This window comes from Schistocerca nitens, chromosome 7, assembly GCF_023898315.1.
Source record: "Schistocerca nitens isolate TAMUIC-IGC-003100 chromosome 7, iqSchNite1.1, whole genome shotgun sequence".
Lineage (NCBI taxonomy): Eukaryota > Metazoa > Arthropoda > Insecta > Orthoptera > Acrididae > Schistocerca > Schistocerca nitens.
This window is the reverse complement of record NC_064620.1, coordinates 51,065,478-51,090,109: the sequence shown is the minus strand read 5'-3', so window position 1 is coordinate 51,090,109 and position 24,632 is coordinate 51,065,478. Positions and strand designations below refer to the sequence as shown.

The window sequence follows — 24,632 nt, the reverse complement described above, 5'->3', positions numbered from 1 at the left end:
GAGATGAAAGGAGAAAATATAAAAATGAAGTAAGTGAAGTAGGCGAAAACGAATATAAACGTCTCAAAATTGAGATCGACAGGATGTGCAAAATGGCTAAGCAGGGATGGCTTGAGTACAAATGTAAGGATGTAGAAGCATGTATGACTAGGGATAAGATAGATACTGCCCACAGGAAAATTAAAGAGACCTTTGTAGAAAAGAGAACCATCTGTATGAATATCACGAGCACAGGTGGGAAACCAGTCCTAAGCAAAAAAGCGAAAGCGGAAAGGTGGAAGGAGCATATAGAGGGTCTATACAAGGGCGATGTACTTGAGGGCAATATTACGGAAATGGAAGAGGACATGGTTGAAGATGAAATGAAAAATATGATACTGCGTGAAGAATTTGACAGAGCACTGAAAGACCTCAGTCGAAACAACGCCCCAGGAGTAGACAACACTTCATTAGAACTACTGATAGCCTTGGGAGAGACAGCCGTGACAGAAGTCTTCCATCTGGTCAGCAAGATGTACGAGACAGCAAAATACCTTAAGACTTCAAGAAGAATATAATATTTCCAATCCCAAAAAAGCAGATGTTGACAGGTGTGAAAATTAACGAACTACCACTTTAATAGGGCATGGCCTCAAAATACTGACACAATGTCTTTAGAAACGAATGGACTAACTGGTAGAAGCCGACGTCGGGGAAGATAAGTTTGGATTCCGTAGAAATGCTGGCACACGCGAGGCAATACTGGCCCTACGACTTATCTTAGAACATAGGATAGGTAAATGAAAACCTGCTTTTCTAGCATTTGTAGACTTAGAAAGAGATTTTGACAATATTGACTGTATTACTCTCTTTCGAATTCTGAAGGTGCCAGTTATGAAATATAGGGACCGAAAGGCTGTTTACAATTTGTACAGAAACCAGAAGGCAATTATAACAGTCGAGGGGCATGAAAGGGAAGCAGTGGTTGGGAAGGGAGTGAGACAGGGTTGTAGCCTATCCCCGATGTTATTCAATGTGTATATTGAGCAAGAAGTAAAGAAAACAAAAGAAAAATTTGGAGTAGGTATTAAAATCCATGGAGAAGAAAGAAAAACTTTGAGGTATGCCGACGACACTGTAATTCTGTCAGAGACGAAAAAAAGGTCCTGGAAGAGCAGCTGAACGATTTGCACAGTTTCTTGAGAGGAGGATATAAGATAAACATCAACAAAATCAAAACGAAGTTAATGGATGTAGTCGAATTAATGTAGGTGATGTTGAGGGAATAAGGTTAGGAAATGAGACACTTAAAGTATTAAATGAGTTTTGCTATCTGAGGAGAAAAATAACTGATCATGGTCGAAGTAGAGGGGATATAAAATATAGACTTGCAATGGAAAGGAAAGCGTTTCTGAAAAAGAGAAATTTGTGAACATCGAATTTAGATTTAAGTGTCAGGAAGTCTTTTCTGAATGTATTTGTATGGAGTGTAGCCACGTATGGAAGTGGAACATAGACGATAAATAGTTTAGAGAAGCAAAGAGTAGAAGCTTTCGAAATGTCATGCTACAGAAGAATGCTGATGATTAGATGGGCAGATAACGTAACTACTGAGGAGGTACTGAATAGAATTGGGGAGAAGTGGAGTTTGTGGCACAGCTTGAGTAGAAGAAGGGATCGGTTGGTAGGGCACGTTCTGAGGCACCAAGGGATCACCAATTAAGCTTTGGAGGGAAGTGTGGAGGGTAAAAATCGTAGACGGAGACCAAGAGGTGAATACACTAAGTACATTCAGAAGGATGTAGGTTGCAGTAGTTATTCGGAGGTGAAGAGGCTTGCGCAGAATAGAATAGCATGGAGAGCTGGATCTAACCAGTTTCTTTACTGAAGACTACACCAACAATCAACCCAAACATCCCCTTGCAGACGCTGAATGAATACTAAATAAGTACACTAAGTCAAAGTTGAGAACGGCATTTGAACTTCTGTTTTTTTTTTCTGTTAGAACACTAGTGTAATATTCTAGATGTCCCCTCCGAAGTAAACTCTAATCTTCAAACTGTCGAGCAGATCAACATGAACAATTTACAAATTGCTTCAGTAATGATTCATTATGTTCACTAGGCGGCATACTAAAAGATAATAAACTAAGTTTGGAGTTCAACGTATGCTGTACTCCTAAATTTTACCAATTCAGTGCTGCTCAATGCGAATAGGACAAATGCAGGGGGCACCCCTTGGCTGTATAAGGATCCGTCCTGGTATTCATCAGAAGTGATGGACTCTCCTTAAAACTTACATGAGAAGGTATAAAAGTAAATTTTAACTCCGTTCTTTCGAGATACAGGCTACTGCGTAATCTCTTTTAATAAAGAACACTGTTACTAGGTTTAGTGTGTAGACCGATGACGGTTTCCTTTTGAAGAAGTAACATGACAAAAACAAAAATTATAGAAAAATATTGTTTTATTGTTCACGATGGTTTTAGTGAGGTATTTCACAACACAAATTTTAATTATGTCTGTGATTTAACCAACTAGTGGGGACAATAAAGCATAATAAATGAATATAAAATCTCACGAGCCAATAGAGATTTATTAGTGGTCTAAAACGGGATGGAAATTCGTTGCGTTGTGAGTGACAAACAGTTTGACAGACCCGGGAGCGCAAAGTTTTATCGCGCAGGCGGAGGCAGCTTCATTATTCGGAATAGAATATTGAATTATTTCGTTTATTAGCTGGCACAAAGCTGATTTATTGGACACATCTGTTATTTTACAAGACATTAATTACTGGTTTATAAACATTCATTGCACGTCTACTAACATACAGCTCCCGCTTATGACCACAACAGCTGATACAGAAAAACGTGCGGTATTTTACCAGATATTCTATTTCCTAGCTGTAGAATCGTCGTACTGCAGATCTGCAGAATGTGTCACAGTAGGCTACTGAAGACAATAACCATGGCTAGCAGCTAGTGATCATATTGTTCCCCTTTTGTGCTGCATTTAACGCAGGTGTCTGACTTTTGGTCTTCATCCATTGGAGAGTACGTCAATGGAGTAGCGTCCAATTCTTAGAGTTGATTCCGCTTCACTTTCCCATATTTAACTTCAAACAACAATGTTGGAGTAAAACACTGAATTAGAATTGTTTTTCAAGACGTCTTTTCTCTTTCAGTATCACTTATAATCAGTCCTGACATTGTGATAAACCTCCAGTAGCAAGCTTTCTTCGTTAGAAGTCAGTAGTGTGAGGTAATTTATGGGAACTCTTCCCAACTGTACAATACTTATTGGGGTATTGAGCAGCTTTTTAGCATTGCTGGATATTTATAGACTACTTATCACGTTTATTCCCTCGTTGAAAAAATTTCGCTTCATTAAAATTGCCATCAGTAAACGTGAACATAATCACTCACGAATAAGCCCTTTGTCCTGTTTCGACTGGCCAACTTTTGCCTGCAGGGCAGTACGATCAGCGATCCATGATGGTGGGATACGTGATCAGTATATGGCCAACCCTTCCTACCGCTATTGCTAAGTCACGTACTGGCGTAACTGAGAAAGCGTCAAACATTGTTCGGACATTACAGTTCTGATGCTTTTCTGATCCTCCGTTAAGAGTCGCGGCACCCATCTAGAAATAATGTTCCCGTACCCAGTTGACTATTAAAATAAGATGCGCCTTCAGATGACTACCATAAGGCTCCAGCAATTTCTCGCACTTTCAGTCGGCGATACTCCAAAGCCGTTTCGTGCATTTCTGCAATAATTTCTGGGGTAGTGGCACATCTTAGCCAACCACTACGCGGGTCAACATCTAACGTGTCCGAACAGATTTAAACTGGTTTCTCCACTTGGTAGCAGTTGAGTACTAAAGAGAAAAGTGACCTAGTGCGCTCAGCTCGGCATGAATCTCCTTTGCTTTCATGCATTCCTTCACAAAGTACTTAATCAGTGCTAGAATCTCGATTTTTTCCAGCTCGATAAATTGCTAAACGGGAACAACAGGGAGACATCCGCACCGGAGATGTTCTACATAGAGCGTTGAGGCATCATGTGTTTTCTCATAAAGAACGACCCGTGGAAAAGTAGTTCCGCTAAGAGTGGCATTTGGTGGTGATGCTGCAAACTTTTCAAAGCATTCTCGTGTCTTGTGATATGTGTGTATTAACACGTAACGAAGCAGTGTGCCGGCCGCGGTGGTCTCGTGGTTCTAGGCGCGCAGTCCGGAACTGCGCGACTGCTACGGTCGCAGGTTCGAATCCTGCCTCGGGCATGGATGTGTGTGATGTCCTTAGGTTAGTTAGGTTTAAGTAGTTCTAAGTTCTAGGGGACTGATGACCACAGCTGTTAAGTCCCATAGTGCTCAGAGCCATTTGAACCATTTTCGAAGCAATGTTATGTTAGCTGATGTTATGTTTGAGATGCAATAAAATTTGCAATGGACCTGTGTATACTGTCTACGTACTTCGGCAGAAAAAGATATGACATCTGTGTAAAGGTTTTACGAACGCAAGAGAGTGACAGTTGATGAACGAATTTTGTTCAAGTAGGAGATTGGGATGTGTTAAGACGGGAAGTTGCTAGTGCGAGCAATTTTGAGAAAAGTTTATTAGTTTGTGCAAGGAAAAGTTATTTTAGCAATGCGAGAATAGGAACATTTTGTGGAATTCTATTTCATTACATTCAATAACAAAAACAAAATTGTCACTGTTACAGACTTATTTTATATTTCAAAGTAACGTGTTTTGCCATGGTTACGTTACGCACAAAACCGCCTCTATTAAAATCCGATTGTCAGACTAACTAAAAGGAACTGCGGGAACCTAGATAGAAATTTTCGTTCGGAAATCAACCCACAGTAACAACGGAAACTAGAGCTGTCCAACTAATAAAAGAGACCAACAAGTAATTACTGCTATAAGAGTTCAAACGTATTTCTAGTTCTTCACTGATTTCCTATTTCGGGAAATTTCTACCTAGGTTCCGGCGGTTCCATTTACTTGTTCTGAAGATTTTCATCCAGACAGTTTTATGTGTATGTGGCAGCAGTAGATTTTTGGTGCCGGCGCAATGAACTTCACTTGACAGTATATGGTAGCGTTGTTTGCGGTTTTAATGAAACTTTTTTGAGCCTCTTAGAACCGTGTCTTGTGGTGTTAACAGGTTAGTTCTTTGTCCTCGGAGTCTTTCGCGACAGCATACAGGAGTAAAACGTTCTCGGTTTTCAAGTCGCGTCAATTCGAATAAAATCGTCGAGCTTTCGATGACCATCTCCGCCCTCGTCGTCAGAAGTTCACTGACTGCCGGGGCTGCTACAGCCTCTCGCTTATATAGGCATGATGACATCATCAGCAGCCAATCAGATAGACCCAATGTGGCGCGCGAGCCAAGTCGACCCGGGCAGCTAGCGGAGCCATTGCTTGCTCGTGGCGGCACCGGTGACGTCAGGTGGCGGCAGGGGCAGGCGCCACATTTGCCGCTCCAGCGTCGCGCATCTGTCTTTGCTTTCTTTCGATGTCCAACGCTCCCCCCCCCCCCAACCCCCAACCCCCACCCCCCACCCCCCATGCCCTGCTGAGTGTGTACCCCTGGTCTCTGTTGAAATTGTTGTTGTTTAAACGAGTCTCGGCCGCTTCCTTTATAACAGAGTACCAATATATAGATGCATGAGCCAACACTTTTGTATTTTCGAACTGTATTTTATGTCCGTTTTCTAGGCAATGCTCCGCTATGGCCGACTTGTCAAGCTACCTTTGTTTTATATGGCGTTTGTGCTCAGTACAACACTCCGCAACCGTGCGAATTGTTTGTCCGATATACATACTGCCTCATTCACAGGGTACACCGTACACGCCGGACACTCGAAGAGCAATGTCGTCTTTAACAGGGTGCAACATATCTCGTACGAGGGCAGTTCAATAAGTAATGCAACACATTTTTTTTCTGAAACAGGGGTTGTTTTATTCAGCATTGAAATACACCAGGTTATTCCCCAATCTTTTAGCTATACAACACTATTTTTCAACGTAATCTCCATTCAATGCTACGGCCTTACGCCACCTTGGAATGAGGGCCTGTATGCCTGCACGGTACCATTCCACTGGTCGATGTCGGAGCCAACGTCGTACTGCATCAATAACTTCTTCATCATCCGCGTAGTGCCTCCCACGGATTGCGTTCTTCATTGGGCCAAACATATGGAAATCCGACGGTGCGAGATCGGGGCTGTAGGGTGCATGAGGAAGAACAGTCCACTGAAGTTTTGTGAGCTCCTCTCGGGTGCGAATACTTGTGTGAGGTCTTGCGTTGTCATGAAGAAGGAGAAGTTCGTTCAGATTTTTGTGCCTACGAACACGCTGAAGTCGTTTCTTCAATTTCTGAAGAGTAGCACAATACACTTCAGAGTTGATCGTTTGACCATGGGGAAGGACATCGAACAGAATAACCCCTTCAGCGTCCCAGAAGACTGTAACCATGACTTTACCAGCTGAGGGTATGGCTTTAAACTTTTTCTTGGTAGGGGAGTGGGTGTGGCGCCACTCCATTGATTGCCGTTTTGTTTCAGGTTCGAAGTGATGAACCCATGTTTCATCGCCTGTAACAATCTTTGACAAGAAATTGTCACCCTCAGCCACATGACGAGCAAGCAATTCCGCACAGATGGTTCTCCTTTGCTCTTTATGGTGTTCGGTTAGACAACGAGGGACCCAGCGGGAACAAACCTTTGAATATCCCAACTGGTGAACAATTGTGACAGCACTACCAACAGAGATGTCAAGTTGAGCACTGAGTTGTTTGATGGTGATCCGTCGATCATCTCGAACGAGTGTGTTCGCACGCTCCGCCATTGCAGGAGTCACAGCTGTGCACGGCCGGCCCGCACGCGGGAGATCAGACAGTCTTGCTTGACCTTGCGGCGATGATGAACACGCTTTGCCCAACGACTCACCGTGCTTTTGTCCACTGCCAGATCACCGTAGACATTCTGCAAGCGCCTATGAATATCTGAGATGCCCTAGTTTTCAGCCAAAAGAAGCTCGATCACTGCCCGTTGTTTGCAACGCACATCCGTTACAGACGCCATTTTAACAGCTCCGTACAGCGCTGCTACCTGTCGGAAGTCAATGAAACTATACGATACGAAGCGGGAATGTTTGAAAATATTTCACAAGAAATTTCCGGTTTTTTCAACCAAAATTGGCCGAGAAAAAAAATGTGTTGCATTACTTATTGAACTGCCCTCGTACGTTAAATGGCCGTCCAGCAGCCCAGACTTAAGAAGGTGCTATCATTAACTTGGTTCTTCTTACAGAAAAATACTTTCTCAAGTCTTATAGCTGCCGTTGAAGACCTGAAAGATGGGATTACCCGTAGCCTGAGAATGACCGCTCCCGAGAGGCTGCGCCGGGCAAGCAGACGCAAGTGTCAGCGAATCCAACTCTAAGAGTTATGGTCAGCACTCAGACAGAGCTTGAAATACGCAAGAGGTATGTGAGTATATTAGTTTCTGTGTCATTCCATTCTTACATACATCTTTTCCTGTAAATGCAAATTCTTAGAGAGCTAGGAAGTCGTTTCATGTTGCTGCTTGCCTTCCACGTTGCTTCTTGTTTCAATACAATAACGTTAAACATTTCCGATCGTGTCTTCTGCCACATCCTGCACAGACTGTAGATCGCATTACTCCCATCTCCTTTTTTCGGCTGAACGGTAATTTTAGTCATTTGCACATCCAAGCACATAGTGTGCTTCATGCCTATTTGAATTTGGTTGCATGCCACCTCCATGGGACTGCAGGCGGCCAGCAAGATACCAGGAATAGTGGAGAAAAGGAATGCACCAGAATAACAGACAAAATGGCAGTCGATCTTGTACTCACATCGACGACTACTCCGGGCAGCTGGAAGATCTGCGCCGGCGGCGTGTCCCTGGGCACGAAGCGGTAGAACTCGCGGCCGTCCTTGTACCACTTGACCGAGTAGAGCGACTCGCCCTCCAGGTCGTAGTGGCACTCGAGGCGCGCGTTCTGGTGCAGCACCGTGTGCATCGGGATCCTCACCTCCACCAGCTGCAGGCCCCGTGTCCCTGTAACAGCCGCGCCCAAAAATGTTAGCTCACATCCAGCAAATCCATCATAAACCTTAGGTCCAGACACACTGTGACCAAAATGGTACTGAAACAGAGGATGACAGACTAAAGGACGAAGTACTAAATGTCTTTTTCCAGAGCTGTTTCACAGAGGAAGACTGCACTGTAGTTCCTTCTCTAGAGTGTCGCACAGATGACAAAATGGTAGATATCGAAATAGATGACAGAGGGATAGAAAAACAATTAAAATCGCTCAAAAGAGGAAAGGCCGCTGGACATGATGTGATACCAGTTCGATTTTACATAGAGTACGCGAAGGAACTTGCCCCCTTCTTGCAGCGGTGTACCGTAGGTCTCTAGAAGAGCGTAGCGTTCCAAAAGATTGGAAATGGGCACAGGTCATACCCGTTTTCAAAAAGGGACGTCGAACAGATGTGCAGAACTATAGACCTATATCTCTGACGTCGATCGGTTGTAGAACTTTGGAACACGTATTATGTTCGAGTATAATGACTTTTCTGGAGACTAGAAATCTACTCTGTAGGAATCAGCATGGGTTTCGAAAAAGACGATCGTGTGAAATCCAGCTCGCGCTATTCGTCCACGAGAATCAGAGGGCCATAGACACGAGTTCCCAGGTAGATGCCGTGATTCTTGACCTCCGCAAGCCGTTTGATACAGATCCCCACAGTCATTTAATGAACAAAGTAAGAGCATACGAACTATCAGACCAATTGTGTGATTGGATTGAAGAGTTCCTAGATAACAGAAAGCAGTATGTCATTCTCAATGAAGAGAAGTCTTCCGAAGTAAGAGTGATTTCAGGTGTGCCGCAGGGGACTGCCGTAGGACCGTTGCTATTCACAATATATATATAAATGACCTTGCGGATAATATCGGAAGTTCACTCAGGCTTTTTGCGGATGATGCTGTAATATATCGAGAGGTTGCAACAATGGAAAACTGTATTGAAATGCAGGAGGATCTGCAACGAATTGAAGCATGGTGTAGGGAATGGCAATTGAATCTCAATGTAGACAAGTGTAATGTGCTGCGAATACATAGAAAGAAAGATCGTTTATCGTTTAGCTACAATATAACAGGTCAGCAACCGCAAGCAGTTAATTCCATAAATTATCTGGGAGTAGGCATTAGGAGTGATTTAAACTGGAATGACCATATAAAATTAATCGTCGGTAAAGCAGATGCCAGACTGAGATTCATTGGAAGAATCCTAAGGAAATGCAGTCCGAAAACAAAGGAAGTAGATTACAGTACGCTTGTTCGCCCACTGCTTGAATACTGCTCACCGGTGTGGGATCCGTACCAGATAGGGTTGATAGAAGAGATAGAGAACATCCAACGCAGCGCAGCGCGCTTCGTTACAGAATCATTTAGTAATCGCGAAAGCGTTACGGAGATGATAGATAAACTCTAGTGGAAGACTCTGCAGGAGAGACGCTCAGTAGCTCGGCATGGGCTTTTATTGAAGTTTCGAGAACATACCTACAACGAGGAGTCAAGCAGTATATTGCTCCCTCCTAGGTATATCTCGCGAAGAGACCATGAGGATAAAATCAGAGAGGTTAGAGCCCAAACAGAGGCATACCGACAATCTTTCTTTCCACGAACAATATGAGACTTGAATAGAAGGGAGAACCGATAGAGGTGCTCAAGGTACCCTCTGCCACACACCTTCTGGTGGCTTGCGGAGTATGGATGTAGATGTAGATGTAACTATAGAACTAATACAGGTCACGGCAAATACACTCTACGGGAAAAAAAAATAAGTAAATAAGAAGAACGATATGCACCACGTAGGAATTATCTGATGCGGACGGAAATCGGTACACGTGATGAACAAACTAATGATTGCACTTTCAGAAAAATTGGTGAAATTATTCAAGAGAAAGAGCTAAAAAAATTTAGTAAATAAATGTCGCGTTGGTCCACCTCTGGCTCTTACGCATCAGTTATCGGCCTGACATTGATTATTAGAGGTATAGGACGTCCTGCTGAGGGATACTGCGCTAAATTCTATCCAACTGGAGCGGTAAATCGTCAAAATCCCGAGCTGGTCGAAGGACCTCCCATAACACTGCAAACGCTCCATTTGACAGTGTCAAACTGCGTATGTTCCACGAAGAAATGCTTCACAGGGTCTTTGCCGCGACAGGTTTGTGTCTTGAATTCCTCCGTCGTCATCCTGAGGAGTTATTTCAGTAAGCTGTTATGTACTTCAGCTGGCCAGATTACGTCATTGAGACGTCACGTACACATGGAACCTCAAAATGCTATCAGAGGTTACGTCGATGTCTGTGACTGACGATGACTTGCAGCGATACTGATCTCGTTAGATGTTGGATGACTCACTTATTCCTCTGCTGTCTTTCAGTACCAGGCAGCCGTTTCTATTCACTACTTAAGGTATAGGCACTGGCCCGGTTAAAACTGTTATTACGCACGCTTCACTGCTTCACTGATGGCGTAATCCCAAAAGGTAGATGTATCGCATAATACTCTCAGGCGACAAAAGTCATGGAACGGGGACACGCACATATTCAGATGGCGGCAGTGTCGCATACCCAAGGTTTAAAGGGACGGGGCGTTGTCAGAGCTGTCATTTGTTCTCATTTGATCCGCGTGGAAAGGTTTCCGACGTGATTATGAAAATACGACGGGAATCAACAGACACTGAATGCGGAATGGTAGTTGGAGATAAAAGCATGGGATAGTTCATTTCGGAAATCGTTTAGGAATTTAATATCTCGAGATCAACAGTGTCACGAGTGCGTTGAGAATACAAGATTTCAATCAGTACCCCACGCCAAGGACCACGCTGTGGCCGATGGCGTTCACTTAACGACCAAAAGTAGTGGCGTTTGGGTAGTACAAAATGGTTCAAATGGCTCTAAACATTATGGGACTTAACATCTGAGATCATCAGTTCCCTGGACTTAGAACTTTGCCTAACTAACCTAAGGACATCGCACACATCCATGCCCGAAGCAGGATTCGAACCTGCGACCGTAGCAGCAGCGCGGTTCCGGACTGAAGCGCTAAAACCGCTCGGCCACAATGGCCGGCGTTTGGCTAGTATTGTTGTTGCTAACATACAAGCAACATTGCGTGATATAAGCGGAGACACCAATGTGGGACGTACAATGAATGTGACCTTTATGATAGCGCGTCGAAATTTCGGTTAATTGGCTATGACAGCAGGCGACCGACGCGAATGCCTTTGCTGACAGCACGACATCGCCAACATCACCTGTCCTGGGCTCGTGATCATATCGGCTGGAGCCTAGACGACTGGAAAACCATGGCCTGGTCAGATGAGTCCCAATTTCAATTGGTAAGAGGGTAGGGTTCGAGTGTGCTTAAGACCCCAGGAAGCCACGGACTCAAATTGTAAACAAGGCACTGTGAAGCTGGTGGTGGCTCGATAATGTTATGGGCTCTGTTTACATGGAATGGATTTGATCCTCCGGTCTAACTGAAGCGATCATTGACTGGAGATGGTTAAGTTCGGCTACCTGGAGACCATTTGCAGCCATTTATTGATTTCATGTTCCCAGACAAAGATGGACTTCTTATGGATGACAATATGCCATGTCACCTGACCACAATTGTTCGCGATTGGTCTGAAGAACATTCTGGACAATTCGAGGAATTACTTGGCTACCCAGATCGCCCGACATGAATCCCATCGAACACATATGGGACATAACCGAGAGGTCAGTTCGTGCATAAGGTTCTACACCGGCTATACTTCGGCAATTACCGACGGCCATGTGGGCAGCATGGCTCAATATTTCTGTAGGGGACTTCCTACGAGTTGTTGAGACCGTACCACGTAGAGCTGCGGCACTACGCCGGGAAACGGGAGGCTCGACACGGTGTCAGAAGATATGCCATGCCATTCGTCACCTCCGCGTAACAAATAGGGCTTTAAAGTGATCGTTGTTTCATTGAATAGTTTGACGAACTCCTTATCTTCATCATCTTTTTGAGTTACGGCGCCCACGTTTCTTTTATGCTAGGGCCACCATTGTTTAATTAGTTTAATTGACTAAGTTATCCATCGCAGGGCAGCTGTAATTAAATTCACGTGATCACGTTTATCGGTTCATTCAGACATCCACAGTGGCATGTCGTTGCTCAGACGTAACGCCAGATGGCCAATGTATCTAGTGTCACATTCACAAGTTATTTTATAAATTGCAGAAACATCGAGACCAAGGCTATCTTTTACTGGTCACAGCATCTCTTTGATTGTCCTGGAATTTATAAAGTATTCGCGTTTTCTCGAGGATCATTGAAAGGTGACAGTAACAACCAGATATATCAGGGTCCCACAGTATTACAGTGGATAACTTCTGGTAATTAAAAAGATCAACTTCTGGTAATTAAAAACACCTCATACACACAAGCCGATAGGGAAAGGAAGGCGCCTTACGTCTCATGGTAGAGGCACGCTGCACTGCCCGTTTGGCAATATGCGGGGGTATGAGGAGTCTGAAGGCAGTGTGACGTGCAGCCAAACAGGCGGCGCGGCTGTGTAGCTTATTACGGGAAGCGGCCATCGATCGGTACGAGCCCCGACTGTCATCGTGACCTTAACAACGCGGCCTTCCTTCCCTTCCCTTCCTTTCCGCCTTCCCGTCTGCCAGACGGGATAAATTTGAGGCCCGCCGCCGCCCTGTCACCTCGGCGACCGCAGCTGGTGAAGCTGCCACCATCCGCCCACCCAAGCACGTCGCCATGGAGACGCACTATAGCCACCGCTACTTGCCAGCACTGGTTGTTCGCAAGGGGTGAGCTCGGGGACGGGGCAGAAAACATCGCACAAGTCGAACCACTGCGGAAAGAATTGAATACAGCTGATGGGCGTGGCCAAGATACGAGTTGAGGTCACAGGGTGGAAAAATACCCGTTGCCAAGAGTTTCTTTTGTGGACGCCGAGCCCGTTCTCCGCGACATGTTGCACTGCAGCGACCGAAGAAACACACGATAGGAACAGACGCCCTTGGTGGCCCAGCGTGAGTCCTTTCTGGAGTCATGGATGCAGGTAGCTTACAATGTAACATTCAGTCGATGAAGGGGTCATTGGAGAGGGACGGAATACGTAAATGGCTTGGCGGACAGGATGAGCAGCAATCGGCGGTTGTTCGCTGGTTATGCTGTGGTGTAAGGTACACCGTCGAAGTCTAGTGACTGTAGGAGGATACAAAAATGGCTGACATCGAAATAAGTGTCCAAGGAATAGAAAAGCAACTGGAATCACTCAACAGAGGAAAGTCCACTGGACCTGACGGGATACCAATTCGATTCTACACAGAGTACGCGAAAGAACTTGCCCCCCTTCTAACAGCCGTGTACCGCAAGTCTCTAGAGGAACGGAGGGTTCCAAATGATTGGAAAAGAGCACAGGTAGTCCCAGTCTTCAAGAAGGGTCGTCGAGCAGATGCGCAAAACTATAGACCTATATCTCTCACGTCGATCTGTTGTAGAATTTTAGAACATGTTTGTTTGCTCGAGTATCATGTCGTTTTTGGAAACCCAGAATCTACTATGTAGGAATCAACATGGATTCCGGAAACAGCGATCGTGCGAGACCCAACTCGCTTTATTTGTTCATGAGACCCAGAAAATATTAGATACAGGCTCCCAGGTAGATGCTATTTTTCTTGACTTCCGGAAGGCGTTCTATACAGTTCCGCACTGTCGCCTGATAAACAAAGTAAGAGCCTACGGAATATCAGACCAGCTGTGTGGCTGGATTGAAGAGTTTTTAGCAAACAGAACACAGCATGTTGTTATCAATGGAAAGACGTCTACAGACGTTAAAGTAACCTCTGGCGTGCCACAGGGGAGTGTTATGGGACCATTGCTTTTCACAATATATATAAATGACCTAGTAGATAGTGTCGGAAGTTCGGCCGGCCGAAGTGGCCGTGCGGTTAAAGGCGCTGCAGTCTGGAACCGCAAGACCGCTACGGTCGCAGGTTCGAATCCTGCCTCGGGCATCGATGTTTGTGATGTCCTTAGGTTAGTTAGGTTTAACTAGTTCTAAGTTCTAGGGGACTAATGACCCCAGCAGTTGAGTCCCATAGTGCTCAGAGCCATTTGAACCCATTTTTGTCGGAAGTTCCATGCGGCTTTTCGCGGATGATGCTGTAGTATACAGAGAAGTTGCAGCATTAGAAAATTGTAGCGAAATGCAGGAAGATCTGCAGCGGATAGGCACTTGGTGCAGGGAGTGGCAACTGTCCCTTAACATAGACAAATGTAAAGTATTGCGAATACATAGAAGGATCCTTTATTGTATGATTATATGATAGCGGAACAAACAATGGTAGCAGTTACTTCTGTAAAATATCTGGGAGTATGCGTGCGGAACGATTTGAAGTGGAATGATCATATAAAATTAATTGTTGGTAAGGCGGGTACCAGGTTGAGATTCATTGGGAGAGTGCTTAGAAAATGTAGTCCATCAACAAAGGAGGTGGCTTACAAAACACTCGTTCGACCTATACTTGAGTATTGCTCATCAGTGTGGGATCCGTACCAGATCGGGTTGACGGAGGATATAGAGAAGATCCAAAGAAGAGCGGCGCGTTTCGTCACAGGGTTATTTGGTAACCGTGATAGCGTTACGGAGATGTTTAATAAACTCAAGTGGCAGACTCTGCAAGAGAGGCGCTCTGCATCGCAGTGTAGCTTGCTCGCCAGGTTTCGAGAGGGTGCGTTTCTGGATGAGGTACCGAATATTTTGCTTCCCCCTACTTATACCTCCCGAGGAGATCACGAATGTAAAATTAGAGAGATTAGAGCACGCACGGAGGCTTTCAGACAGTCGTTCTTCCCGCGAACCATACGCGACTGGAACAGGAAAGGGAGGTAATGACAGTGGCACGTAAAGCGCCCTCCGCCACACACCGTTGGGTGGCTTGCGGAGTATAAATGTAGATGTAGATGTATAAGATGAATCAGACAATATTTCTAGTTGATGTACGAATGGCAAGTCTATCTAAATCTAGAAAAAATGTAAGTTAGTGGGGATGAGTAGGAAGAACAAACCCGTCATGTTCGGATTAGTGTCTCGCTTGACACAGTCACGTTCATTAAATATCCGGGCGTAACTTAAGGAAGAAAGCGAAGCAATTCAGGATGCGGGCTATGAGATTTGTTACCGGTAGGTTGGAACAACACTTAAGAGTTACGGTGATGCTTCGGGAACTCAAATGGGAATCCCTGGAGGGAAGGCAACGTTATTTTCCGGGAACACTGTTGAGAAATTTAGGGAACCAGCATTTGAAGCTGACTGCCGAACGATTCTACCGCCGTCAACAAACATTGCGTGTCAGGACCAGTTTCCAAACATTTAGCTTTAAAATTTTAAACGTGGCTGAACAACTGTTGAAAATCTTCACGGTAAATTATAACAACCAAACAGTTGCAGGATAAAGATTTATTGAAATCCTTGACCTCGGTTTCGTTATATCTAAATAAACCTTCATCAGAAGCACAAATACACCTGAACAGGAAGACACCTTCATTAGCAGAAAACTTAGCTACACAATTGAGACAGAAAAAAACCAGCACTTATAGCTTTAAGTAACAATGAAAATTAACGAAGTAATTACAAGTACAGATACAGGTGATATTTTAACTTTAACTACTGACGACGCGCTTTGGCGCCGTTGTTTTATGCATCTCTACTGCAGGATGTGATTTTAGTAAGTAACTAAAAGTTTTTTGTCTTGCTAATGAAGGTGTCTTCCTGTTCAGGTGCATTTTTGCTTCTGATGAAGGTGTACTTAGATATACCGAAATCGTGGTCAAGGATTTCAATAAATCGTTGCCCTGCAAATGTTTGGCTGTTAACATTTACCGTGAAGATTTAGCTTTAAACACACTTTCGCCATGAAATATTTTTATAAAATGTTTGATACCCTATTTCACCTCAATAGAGGCTGAATTTCCCAAATTAGTGACACGTGTATTTTCATTTCTAACGGAGAAGCCAAATACAAATTTTCGTAGATTTAGCTTTAAAAATGATATATTTCCTTGAAAACTTTCATCCACTATCTCATTCCCATACGGTTAAACTTTGAAAAATACTGAAACACGTATTCTTTTATTTTTGACCGTGAAGCCAAATACCAGTTTTGGTGAGTCTATCTTCAAAATCGCATAAATGCCGACATAATTTCAGAAACCCTTCATCCACTATTTCACCACCTTAGGGATCCAATGTCAAAAAATTCCTTCTTAAACGACGCCTACCGTATAAGAGCAACACCCTCCGTAAATTCCAAGTTTCTGTCTGTAGCGGTTTTGGCTCGGCTATGATGACTGTTATCTGTATACTGTTACATCTGTAAAAGAAGTTAGCAAACAGCATTCGACAACACTATGCGAGGAAATTGTTGCAACATAGTTTAGTGACGATGAACAACAATACGTTAATGGAGCCGGCCATTGTGGCCGAGCGGTTCTAGGCGCTTCAGTCTGGAACCGTGTGACCGCTACGGTCGCAGGTTCGAATCCCGCCTCGGGAATGGATGTGTGTGATGTCCTTAGGTTACTTAGGCTTAATGAGTTCTGAGTTCCAGGGGACTGATGACCTCAGATGTTAAGTCCCATAGTGCTCAGAGCCGTTTGAACCATTTGAACGTTAATAGAAACTATACAAAACTATACATTTGTGAACTTAATATTGTGTGTGACAATAGTTTGAGATATAATTGTATTGATGTATCTGTCAATACTGGCATCGTCGTGATTTCGGTATATCATAGCAACGGTCATTTGCGAACGTGCTGATTGACTCTTTTGACAGCTAGTGTACGAGGGGGCGGAGAGGGGGGGGGGACGGTTGCTGATTCTGTTTTAATGATACAGACTCCTGAATGGAGCTGTATGCCCGTATGTCCTCTTACAGCCACGTATAGTGGATGGGTGTTCACTACTGGCCGTAACCGGACAAAGGATGAAAGGGGCAGGGGTATCTGTGACAGCATCAAACAAAGACTCCTGCTTCGGTTTGGACATGTGAGTAGGAGGAATGAAGACAGACTACGAGATGCAACGATGGATGCTATCCCAGCGGAAGAAAGATGGTGGTGATGGACCGGGGAAAGGGGAGGGGGGGGGCGACTGCCAAGACGATGTGGGGAGACAATGGGAGCCATGAAAATGAAAATTGCTGAAAGTCAAGACAGAAGAAAATGGCGACTGTGGGCTGAAAAGTGGCGCCATCTACATCTATACTCCGCAAGCCACCCAACGGTGTGTGGCGGAGGGCACTTTATGTGCCACTGTCATTACCTCCCTTTTCTGTTCCAGTCGCGTATGGTTCGCGGGAAGAACGACTGTCTGAGAGCCTCCGTGCGCGCTCGAATCTCTCTAATTTTACATTCGTGATCTCCTCGGGAAGTATAAGTAGGGGGAAGCAGTATATTCGATACCTCATCCAGAAACGCACCCTCTCGAAACCTGGCGAGCAAGCTACACCGCGATGCAGAGCGCCTCTCTTGCAGAGTCTGCCGCTTGAGTTTGCTAAACATCTCCGTAACGCTATCACGCTCACCAAATAACCCTATGACGAAACGCGCCGCTCTTCTTTGGATCTTCTCTATCTCCTCCGTCAACCCGATCTGGTACGGATCCCACACTGATGAGCAATACTCAAGTATAGGTCGAACGAGTGTTTTGTAAGCCACCTCCTTTGTTGGTGGACTACATTTTCTAAGGACTCTCCCAATGAATCTCAACCTGGTATCCACCTTACCAACAATTAATTTTATATGCTCATTCCACTTCAAATCGTTCCGCACGCATAATCCCAGATATCATACAGAAGTAACTGCTACCAGTGTTTGTTCCGCTGTCATATAATCATACAATAAAGGATCCTTTTTTCTATGTACTCGCAATACATTACATTTGTCTATGTTAAGGGTCAGCTGCCACTCACTACACCAATTGCCTATCCGCTGCAGATCTTCCTGTAATTCGTTACAATTTTCTAATGCCGCAGCCGGCCGAAGTGGCCGTGCGGTTAAAGGCGCTGCAGTCTGGAACCGCAAGACCGCTACGGTCGCAGGTTCGAATCCTGCCTCGGGCATCGATGTTTGTGATGTCCTTAGGTTAGTTAGGTTTAACTAGTTCTAAGTTCTAGGGGACTAATAACCTCAGCAGTTGAGTCCCATAGTGCTCAGAGCCATTTCTAATGCCGCAACTTCTTTGTATACTACAGCATCATCCGCGAAAAGCCGCATCGAACTTCCGACACTATCTACAGGAGACATTTAACCAGTCCAGACGAGAAAACAGGTCGGATGGTGGACACAAGCAAACAGAAAATCATATTCCTTGTAAGTAACTCGAAATTCCTCCTCCGCCCCCCTCCCCCCCCCCCTCTCTCTCCTTTCCCCAGTGAAAAGTATTATCCCTGAAAGCAGGAACTGTAGAGAGGAACAGCGAGCGCGCGGGCACAAAATGGCATCCTGTAGACGAGCGCGTCCGTGTCGCTACTTCAAAGTCGTTAGTCACACTGGGCCAGCAGAGGGAACGAGTAATCCAAGTGCGCTGACAGAACACGGCCTGGTCTCCACACACAACTCGTCCTTAATTCCACCTCTCTCTCTCCCTCTTCCTCTCTCTCTCTCTCTCTCTCTCTCTCGCTCCCTCGGCACACGCGTCGGCCGGTTCTCCATCTCACTCCCGCTAAGGCAGAAACGAGTCGTCGCCGTCCGGTGCCCGGTGCCCGCGCGAGTGCCCTCTGCCCGGCAGGAGTTGCAGAAAAGGGAGGCTGTGTCGCCTCGCCGGCGCAGTGCTACCAACACTCCCCCGTGGGCCGCGGCAGAGTCCGCCGCGCCTCCCCCCCGGCCACAGCTGAAACAGCGGCGCGCCGGACACAACCGCAGCGTAACGAAGGCCTAACGTCGTTAATCCAGATTGCTCTTCGCGGTCCGGCCACTAATTAACGCACGCAGCCCTAACAACTCGCTGCGACCGAGCACTTGGCGCGCGCCCCCGATAGGCCTACGGCACTCCCCGCCACCCCCATTCCCCCGCCACTCGGGCGTGTTTTTATCATGGTAATATTATGGTGATGACGCACTCGTAGTTCCATGGCGGTGTTAATGAGTGCTGTGCGCTGATGAGGCGGAACTTGCGGGTACCCAGCCACCTGCCGGGCCGTCCGGTTGCGCAGAGCGACTGGAGGGCACAATTAACGGCAATTTGTCGTGCAGCACCCGCCCGGGCGGGGCGTCGCGTTCCTGCTGAGAGCTCCCGCGCATCCCACCCCTACACCCCCTCCGAGCCCCTCCCATTTCCCCCCTAAACCGTGCGATCACCCCAAATTTGCGGCGTTTACACTAGCAGTCGTTTCATCGCGTTACAGTTTTCGCGCGGTCGCTGATACAGAGCCACCTGCGCAGTCCGAGTCAAATTACTCGTGACGACAAATATTGACCGCTTCTCATCGCAGGAGAGCAAATCCGTGTCTAAACTAAAAACCGAATAAAAGCTACCACAGTGGAAAGCAAATTTGGAAACCAACAGAGCGAGAGATATCTCTCTTAATAACACCGGAAGATCAGACCAATTCTGATAGAGTCTGTCGAGATCGGCGATAAAAATCCTCCAGTATTTATCCTATCTACTACAAACGTGACACTGCCAACATTACCTGAATCCTTCTTTGATGCATTTTTCATCCTTTTTCCAGTCATGCGAAGCAGGTGTTACATCAAAATTAAAACTGAATATATGTTAAAAACGGAATAAATATTACGGCAGTGAAAAGTAAGCGACCTCTCTTATTATCAGAGAAGATTAAATCATTTCTAACAAATTCCCTTCTGATCGGCATTAATATTCTCACAGTGTTTTCGTGTTTCATCCAGCAAAAATGTGGATACGTCATAGAGAAACGTTACTTACGTGATTGTACGTTTGCTTCATTGACGCTGCTACAGCTTCATTCTATCATCCGCCAATGCACTGCACTTTTATGCCTTGTGTACGCGATACTACGGCCATCTGTATATGTACATATCGCTATCCCATGACTTCTCAGTGTATTTCACTGAATTTTACGTAAGAAATGTAATTTAAGATAGTCCAGTTACTGATTGCTCTGAATTTGCAAGTGTATACAACCACATGAAAGCATCTAAAAAGTCTACGTCGTCAACTATTATTGTGTTAAAGTTTTCCATAATAGAAATTCTTCTAATCAATATGTGGCACACAGCAAACCAGTGCTTAACAGTATTGGTTATAAATAGTCTTGACTGCAATTTTAATTTGTTTTTTTTTTAATTTTTCAACGACGCGTTTCGCCTTATTTAGGCATCCTCAGGTTATCAACATAGAAAATAGAAAACAGGGAACAAATACATCTATTTCAGAAGCGCGCATTATTGAATGTTATATGGGGAGCCTCTGTATCTGAAATTACGATCATGTGTTTTTTTTTTTAAGGTTCTCGTTCCAGTGGTATACGATACGTAAAATCTGTTTATGTACTGCATCTGTGTGTTGTATTATACAGATTGTTTTCTCATTTTAAATTTACCACCTTCATTTCTATTTTACTTCGGCAAAATTTTAGGATAAGCTATTGCACAGGTGGTACCCATAGTAACTCCATCTTATCAATATTTTATGTGCATTACATTTATAAAGTTTTAGTAGGTATGTATATCCAGTTTACGATCTCTCATTCTTATCACTGCTGCGTGGCAGCGCCACCTATTGAGGTGATTCTGTATTAGACTTCAGGACTAGCACACGACGCTGTGGTGCATTATGCTTACTACCTGAGCCCCCATTTTATTCTGTTACTCGCTCCTGTGTACGGGAACGCATTATGCAGATCTTGGTGTCACTCGCGTCCATCTAGAAAAGGTAAGGCCTTATTATAAGGCTTCGGCAATATGTTTGCATTTCTGAGTATCGGATCACTGGTGAATTTTTATCTGATTTTACTATTTTATATTTCTAGTTTTTACTGACTTTAACGAAGGCGATTTGGCCTGATTTATTCGACGATGCCCTTTGGCTACACTGACTAATGGATTCTTCTAAGAAATACCAAATTAAGGTATTTGCTCTTTCAGCATTTGATCTGTTTATACATGTTTTTAGGTTATCCAAGTCTGCACAACGCGATCGCGACTTTTAAATTGATGTATTTGTTCTCTGTTTTCTACGTAGGTAACCTGAAGATGCCTAAATAAGGCGAAACGCATCGTTAAAAAATAAAAAAAAAACTAAAACATGATCCAAGACTGTTTTCAACCAATATTTTCTATAATATTTAAACAATATTCGAATGCATTTCATAATAGAATAAACTATGCCACTCGATAAGGTAAGATCAGAGTAAGACGAACGAGCTTTACTGTAACGCAAAACAGTGATACAAAAAGTACAATTAAAACCGCATGCATTGAGAAGTTCAGAGACACGTAATTAAGAAATATTCTGTATAACATTTAGTAAAAACTCATAACTGCGAAGGAACAATGCGTTCAAGTAACCTGTTTGGCGTTTCCAGAGGATTTATCTGTATTTTCTTGAAATCTAGTATATTCAAAAATGTATGCCTTATGGATCTAACAATCAGTAGAGCAGGTTAAAGATTATCCGTAGAAAAAGAAAATGAAAATTTAATGGTTACATGAGAAATGTGCCAAAAATTACGCATAGAGTAATCAAACAGAAAAGGTCAAGAAGTTAAAGTACCTACAGACGTAATACAAGAAAAATAGATATAGAAGTTTTGCCATAAATGGAAGGATACGCAAAATGCAGAGCGTTTATGGAAAAATTTAGAATTTTTTCAAACCATATAACTCTCGAGAAACGCAAAAGTAATGCGCTTTCAAATCAGAATGTCTCTATGCAAACGACTACATACGAAGGAATTATAAATTAGGACCACTATAAATACTAACGGGACAACGGCCTTGTCTCAGTGGATACACCGGTTCCCGTGAGATCACCGCAGTTAAGCATTGTCGGGCGTGGTCGGCATTTGGATGGGTGACCATCCAGGCCGCCATGCGCTGTTGCCATTTTTCGGGGTGCACTCAGCCTCGTGATGCCAATTGAGGAGAGGTCAAGAATACCATCATAACGACTGGGAGAGCGGTGTGCTGACCCCACGCCCCTCCTATCTGCATCCTCCACTGAGGATGACACGGTAGCCGGATGGTCCCTGTAGGCCACTCGCGGCCTGACAACGGAGTGCTTTTTTTTATAGATATTAAAGAGAAGAATTAAGACAATTTTAAGTCCAGTAATAAGCAAACCAATGGTTCAAATGGCTCTGAGCACTATGGGACTTAACATCTGAGGTCATCAGTCCCCTAGAACTTAGAACTACTTAAACCTAACTAACCTAAGGACATCTCACACATCCATGCCCGAGGCAGGATTCGAACCTGCGACCGTAGCAGTCGCGCGGTTCCGGACTGCGCGCCTAGAACCGCTAGACCACCGCGGCCGGCATTTATCTGGTTCCTCTTCGGGATATGGGGGTGTAGAAATGAAGTAAACATTTATTTAATATAATAATTTTTTTTATTTAGAGCATAATTACGTGTAACTTGTTGCGGCATGAGTAGTTGGTACACCATATTTCTCGGAAGGTTTCATCTTTTTCAGAAAGTCTTTTTTCCCTTTTAGTTGTTAATAAAACTCCATGCAAGCCTGGTTGTACTTCAAGTGACACTGTAAGATTGATTCCACAGTCCCTGGCAGAAGTCGATTTCTTCCATCAGTTCCATGGGCCGCCATCAGCGAAAATACCACAGTGGCGTTGTGTGCGGGAATAGAAAACAAATACTCGCATGAACTTAGCAGGTGGCATTGGCGTTAAGGATTTTCCGTTTCCTTAAGAAAGTAAATACATCTCTCTTCCACGGAGTATTTAGACTTCCATTCTTCCGAGACATGATAAGTTTCTAAATATCTCTTCAGGTACATATATTCCTGAAAACAATTGTTGCCTGAAATCCCCACGCCTTTTTAGTCATGTTTATAATAGTGTTTTCAATAATCACCCAATCTGGGGTTCCGGATAGCGTCATCCAATCAGATACTTGAAATTTATTAAAAGAACTAGTCCATTTGTCTAAGTTATCAAGTGATATTGTATAAAAGCAATTGTCTCTTCGTCAAATTTCGAAATCAAATTAATTATTTCTTCGTTTCGGTTCTCATTCTTTAATTTGTTCAAATTCATCTTGGTTTGTATGCCAATAAAACTGGCAGTCTTAATTCATTCATACGTCTTTGAGTGTCGATTAATGTATTTCTTATCTCAATTATCGACACTTTATTCTTCTCGATACCTTATATACATATATATATATATATATATATATATATATATATATATATATATATATATATATATGAAATGATAATTAATTATACACCCTAGCTGCAAACAGGCGTTGATATACTTCACTGGGGACATGCTGAAAATGTGTGCCCCGACCGGGACTCGAACCCGGGATCTCCTGCTTACATGGCAGACGCTCTATCCATCTGAGCCACCGAGGGCACAGAGGATAGTGCGTCTGCAGGGACTTATCCCTTGCACGCTCCCCGTGAGATCCACATTCCCAACATGTCCACACCACTACATTCGTAGTGCGCCTAATACGAGGGGCGTTCAGAAAGTAAGCTCCGATCGGTCGCGAAATGGAAACGACTATGAAAATCCGATAAAGCTTTGCACAGATGTGTTGGGTAGTGTCTCTAGTATAACCCCAGTTAGCATCACGTCGCTCTTCTCATTTCTGAGCTCGCAGTGAGTGCGTAAAGATATCTAGAAAATAGTGTCTGCCGCCAAGTACGAGGGCCTGGTGAGAAATTTCGCCTGAAGCTATGCAGCTAACATTACATACATAACTGTCGTGCTGTTTCTTCTTCAAGACAATTCTCAGCCGCATTCTGCAGGGGCAATGAAGATGCTCCTGCATCGTTTTCAAATGGAAATGTTAGATTACCCACAATACAGTCCGCAATTGTCTCCCCCTGAGTTTCATCTCTGGTCACATGAACCGCTGTCTTTGAAGACAACATTTTGACACAGACAACGAGGTGTAGGCCAGCGTGGAGAATTGGCGGAAAGCACTGGCGGCTGCCTTCTATGATGAGGCTATTGAAAAGTTGGTACAACGCTATGACAAAAGTCTAAGTAAGAACGGTGACTACGTAGAGAAGTAGCTGAAAGGTGTAGCTAATTGTTACAAGTAAAACATTTCTGATGTTCACTGTGGTTTCAATTTGGCAATCAATCGGAGCTTACTTTCTGAACAGGCCTCGTAGATTTTTACCCATCATACTCATTACTCGTGGCAGATTAATCTACCAAGTCCCGTACGAGTTCGGGCATAGCGTGTGCGTTCACACAAGAATGTCAATGGCCGGGAAGCCATATTTTAACTACATATGACGCTAGTATCTGTTCTCGAAAGAACACATACCGTGGATGACCATGCAGCTTTGCTA

General features: G+C 44.2%; 1 protein-coding gene and 1 non-coding gene across 2 annotated transcripts in view; both read right to left on the bottom strand.

Moving 5' to 3' along the window:
* LOC126195466 (uncharacterized) overlaps window positions 1-19,396 on the bottom strand; it is a 229,110-nt gene extending 209,714 nt beyond the window's left edge. Inside the window, exons 1-2 of the mRNA XM_049934094.1 lie at window positions 19,285-19,396; window positions 7,870-8,075 (exon numbers count right to left, since the gene is read on the bottom strand). Of these exons, the coding sequence (XP_049790051.1) occupies window positions 7,870-8,075; window positions 19,285-19,396 (318 nt within the window). The remainder of the gene's footprint in view (window positions 1-7,869; window positions 8,076-19,284) is intronic.
* A 4,208-nt stretch (window positions 19,397-23,604) lies between these two features.
* Trnat-ugu (transfer RNA threonine (anticodon UGU)) lies at window positions 23,605-23,679 on the bottom strand. The gene has a single exon. It is a non-coding gene; the product is annotated as a tRNA-Thr (tRNA).
* Between the last annotated feature and the right edge of the window lie 953 nt (window positions 23,680-24,632).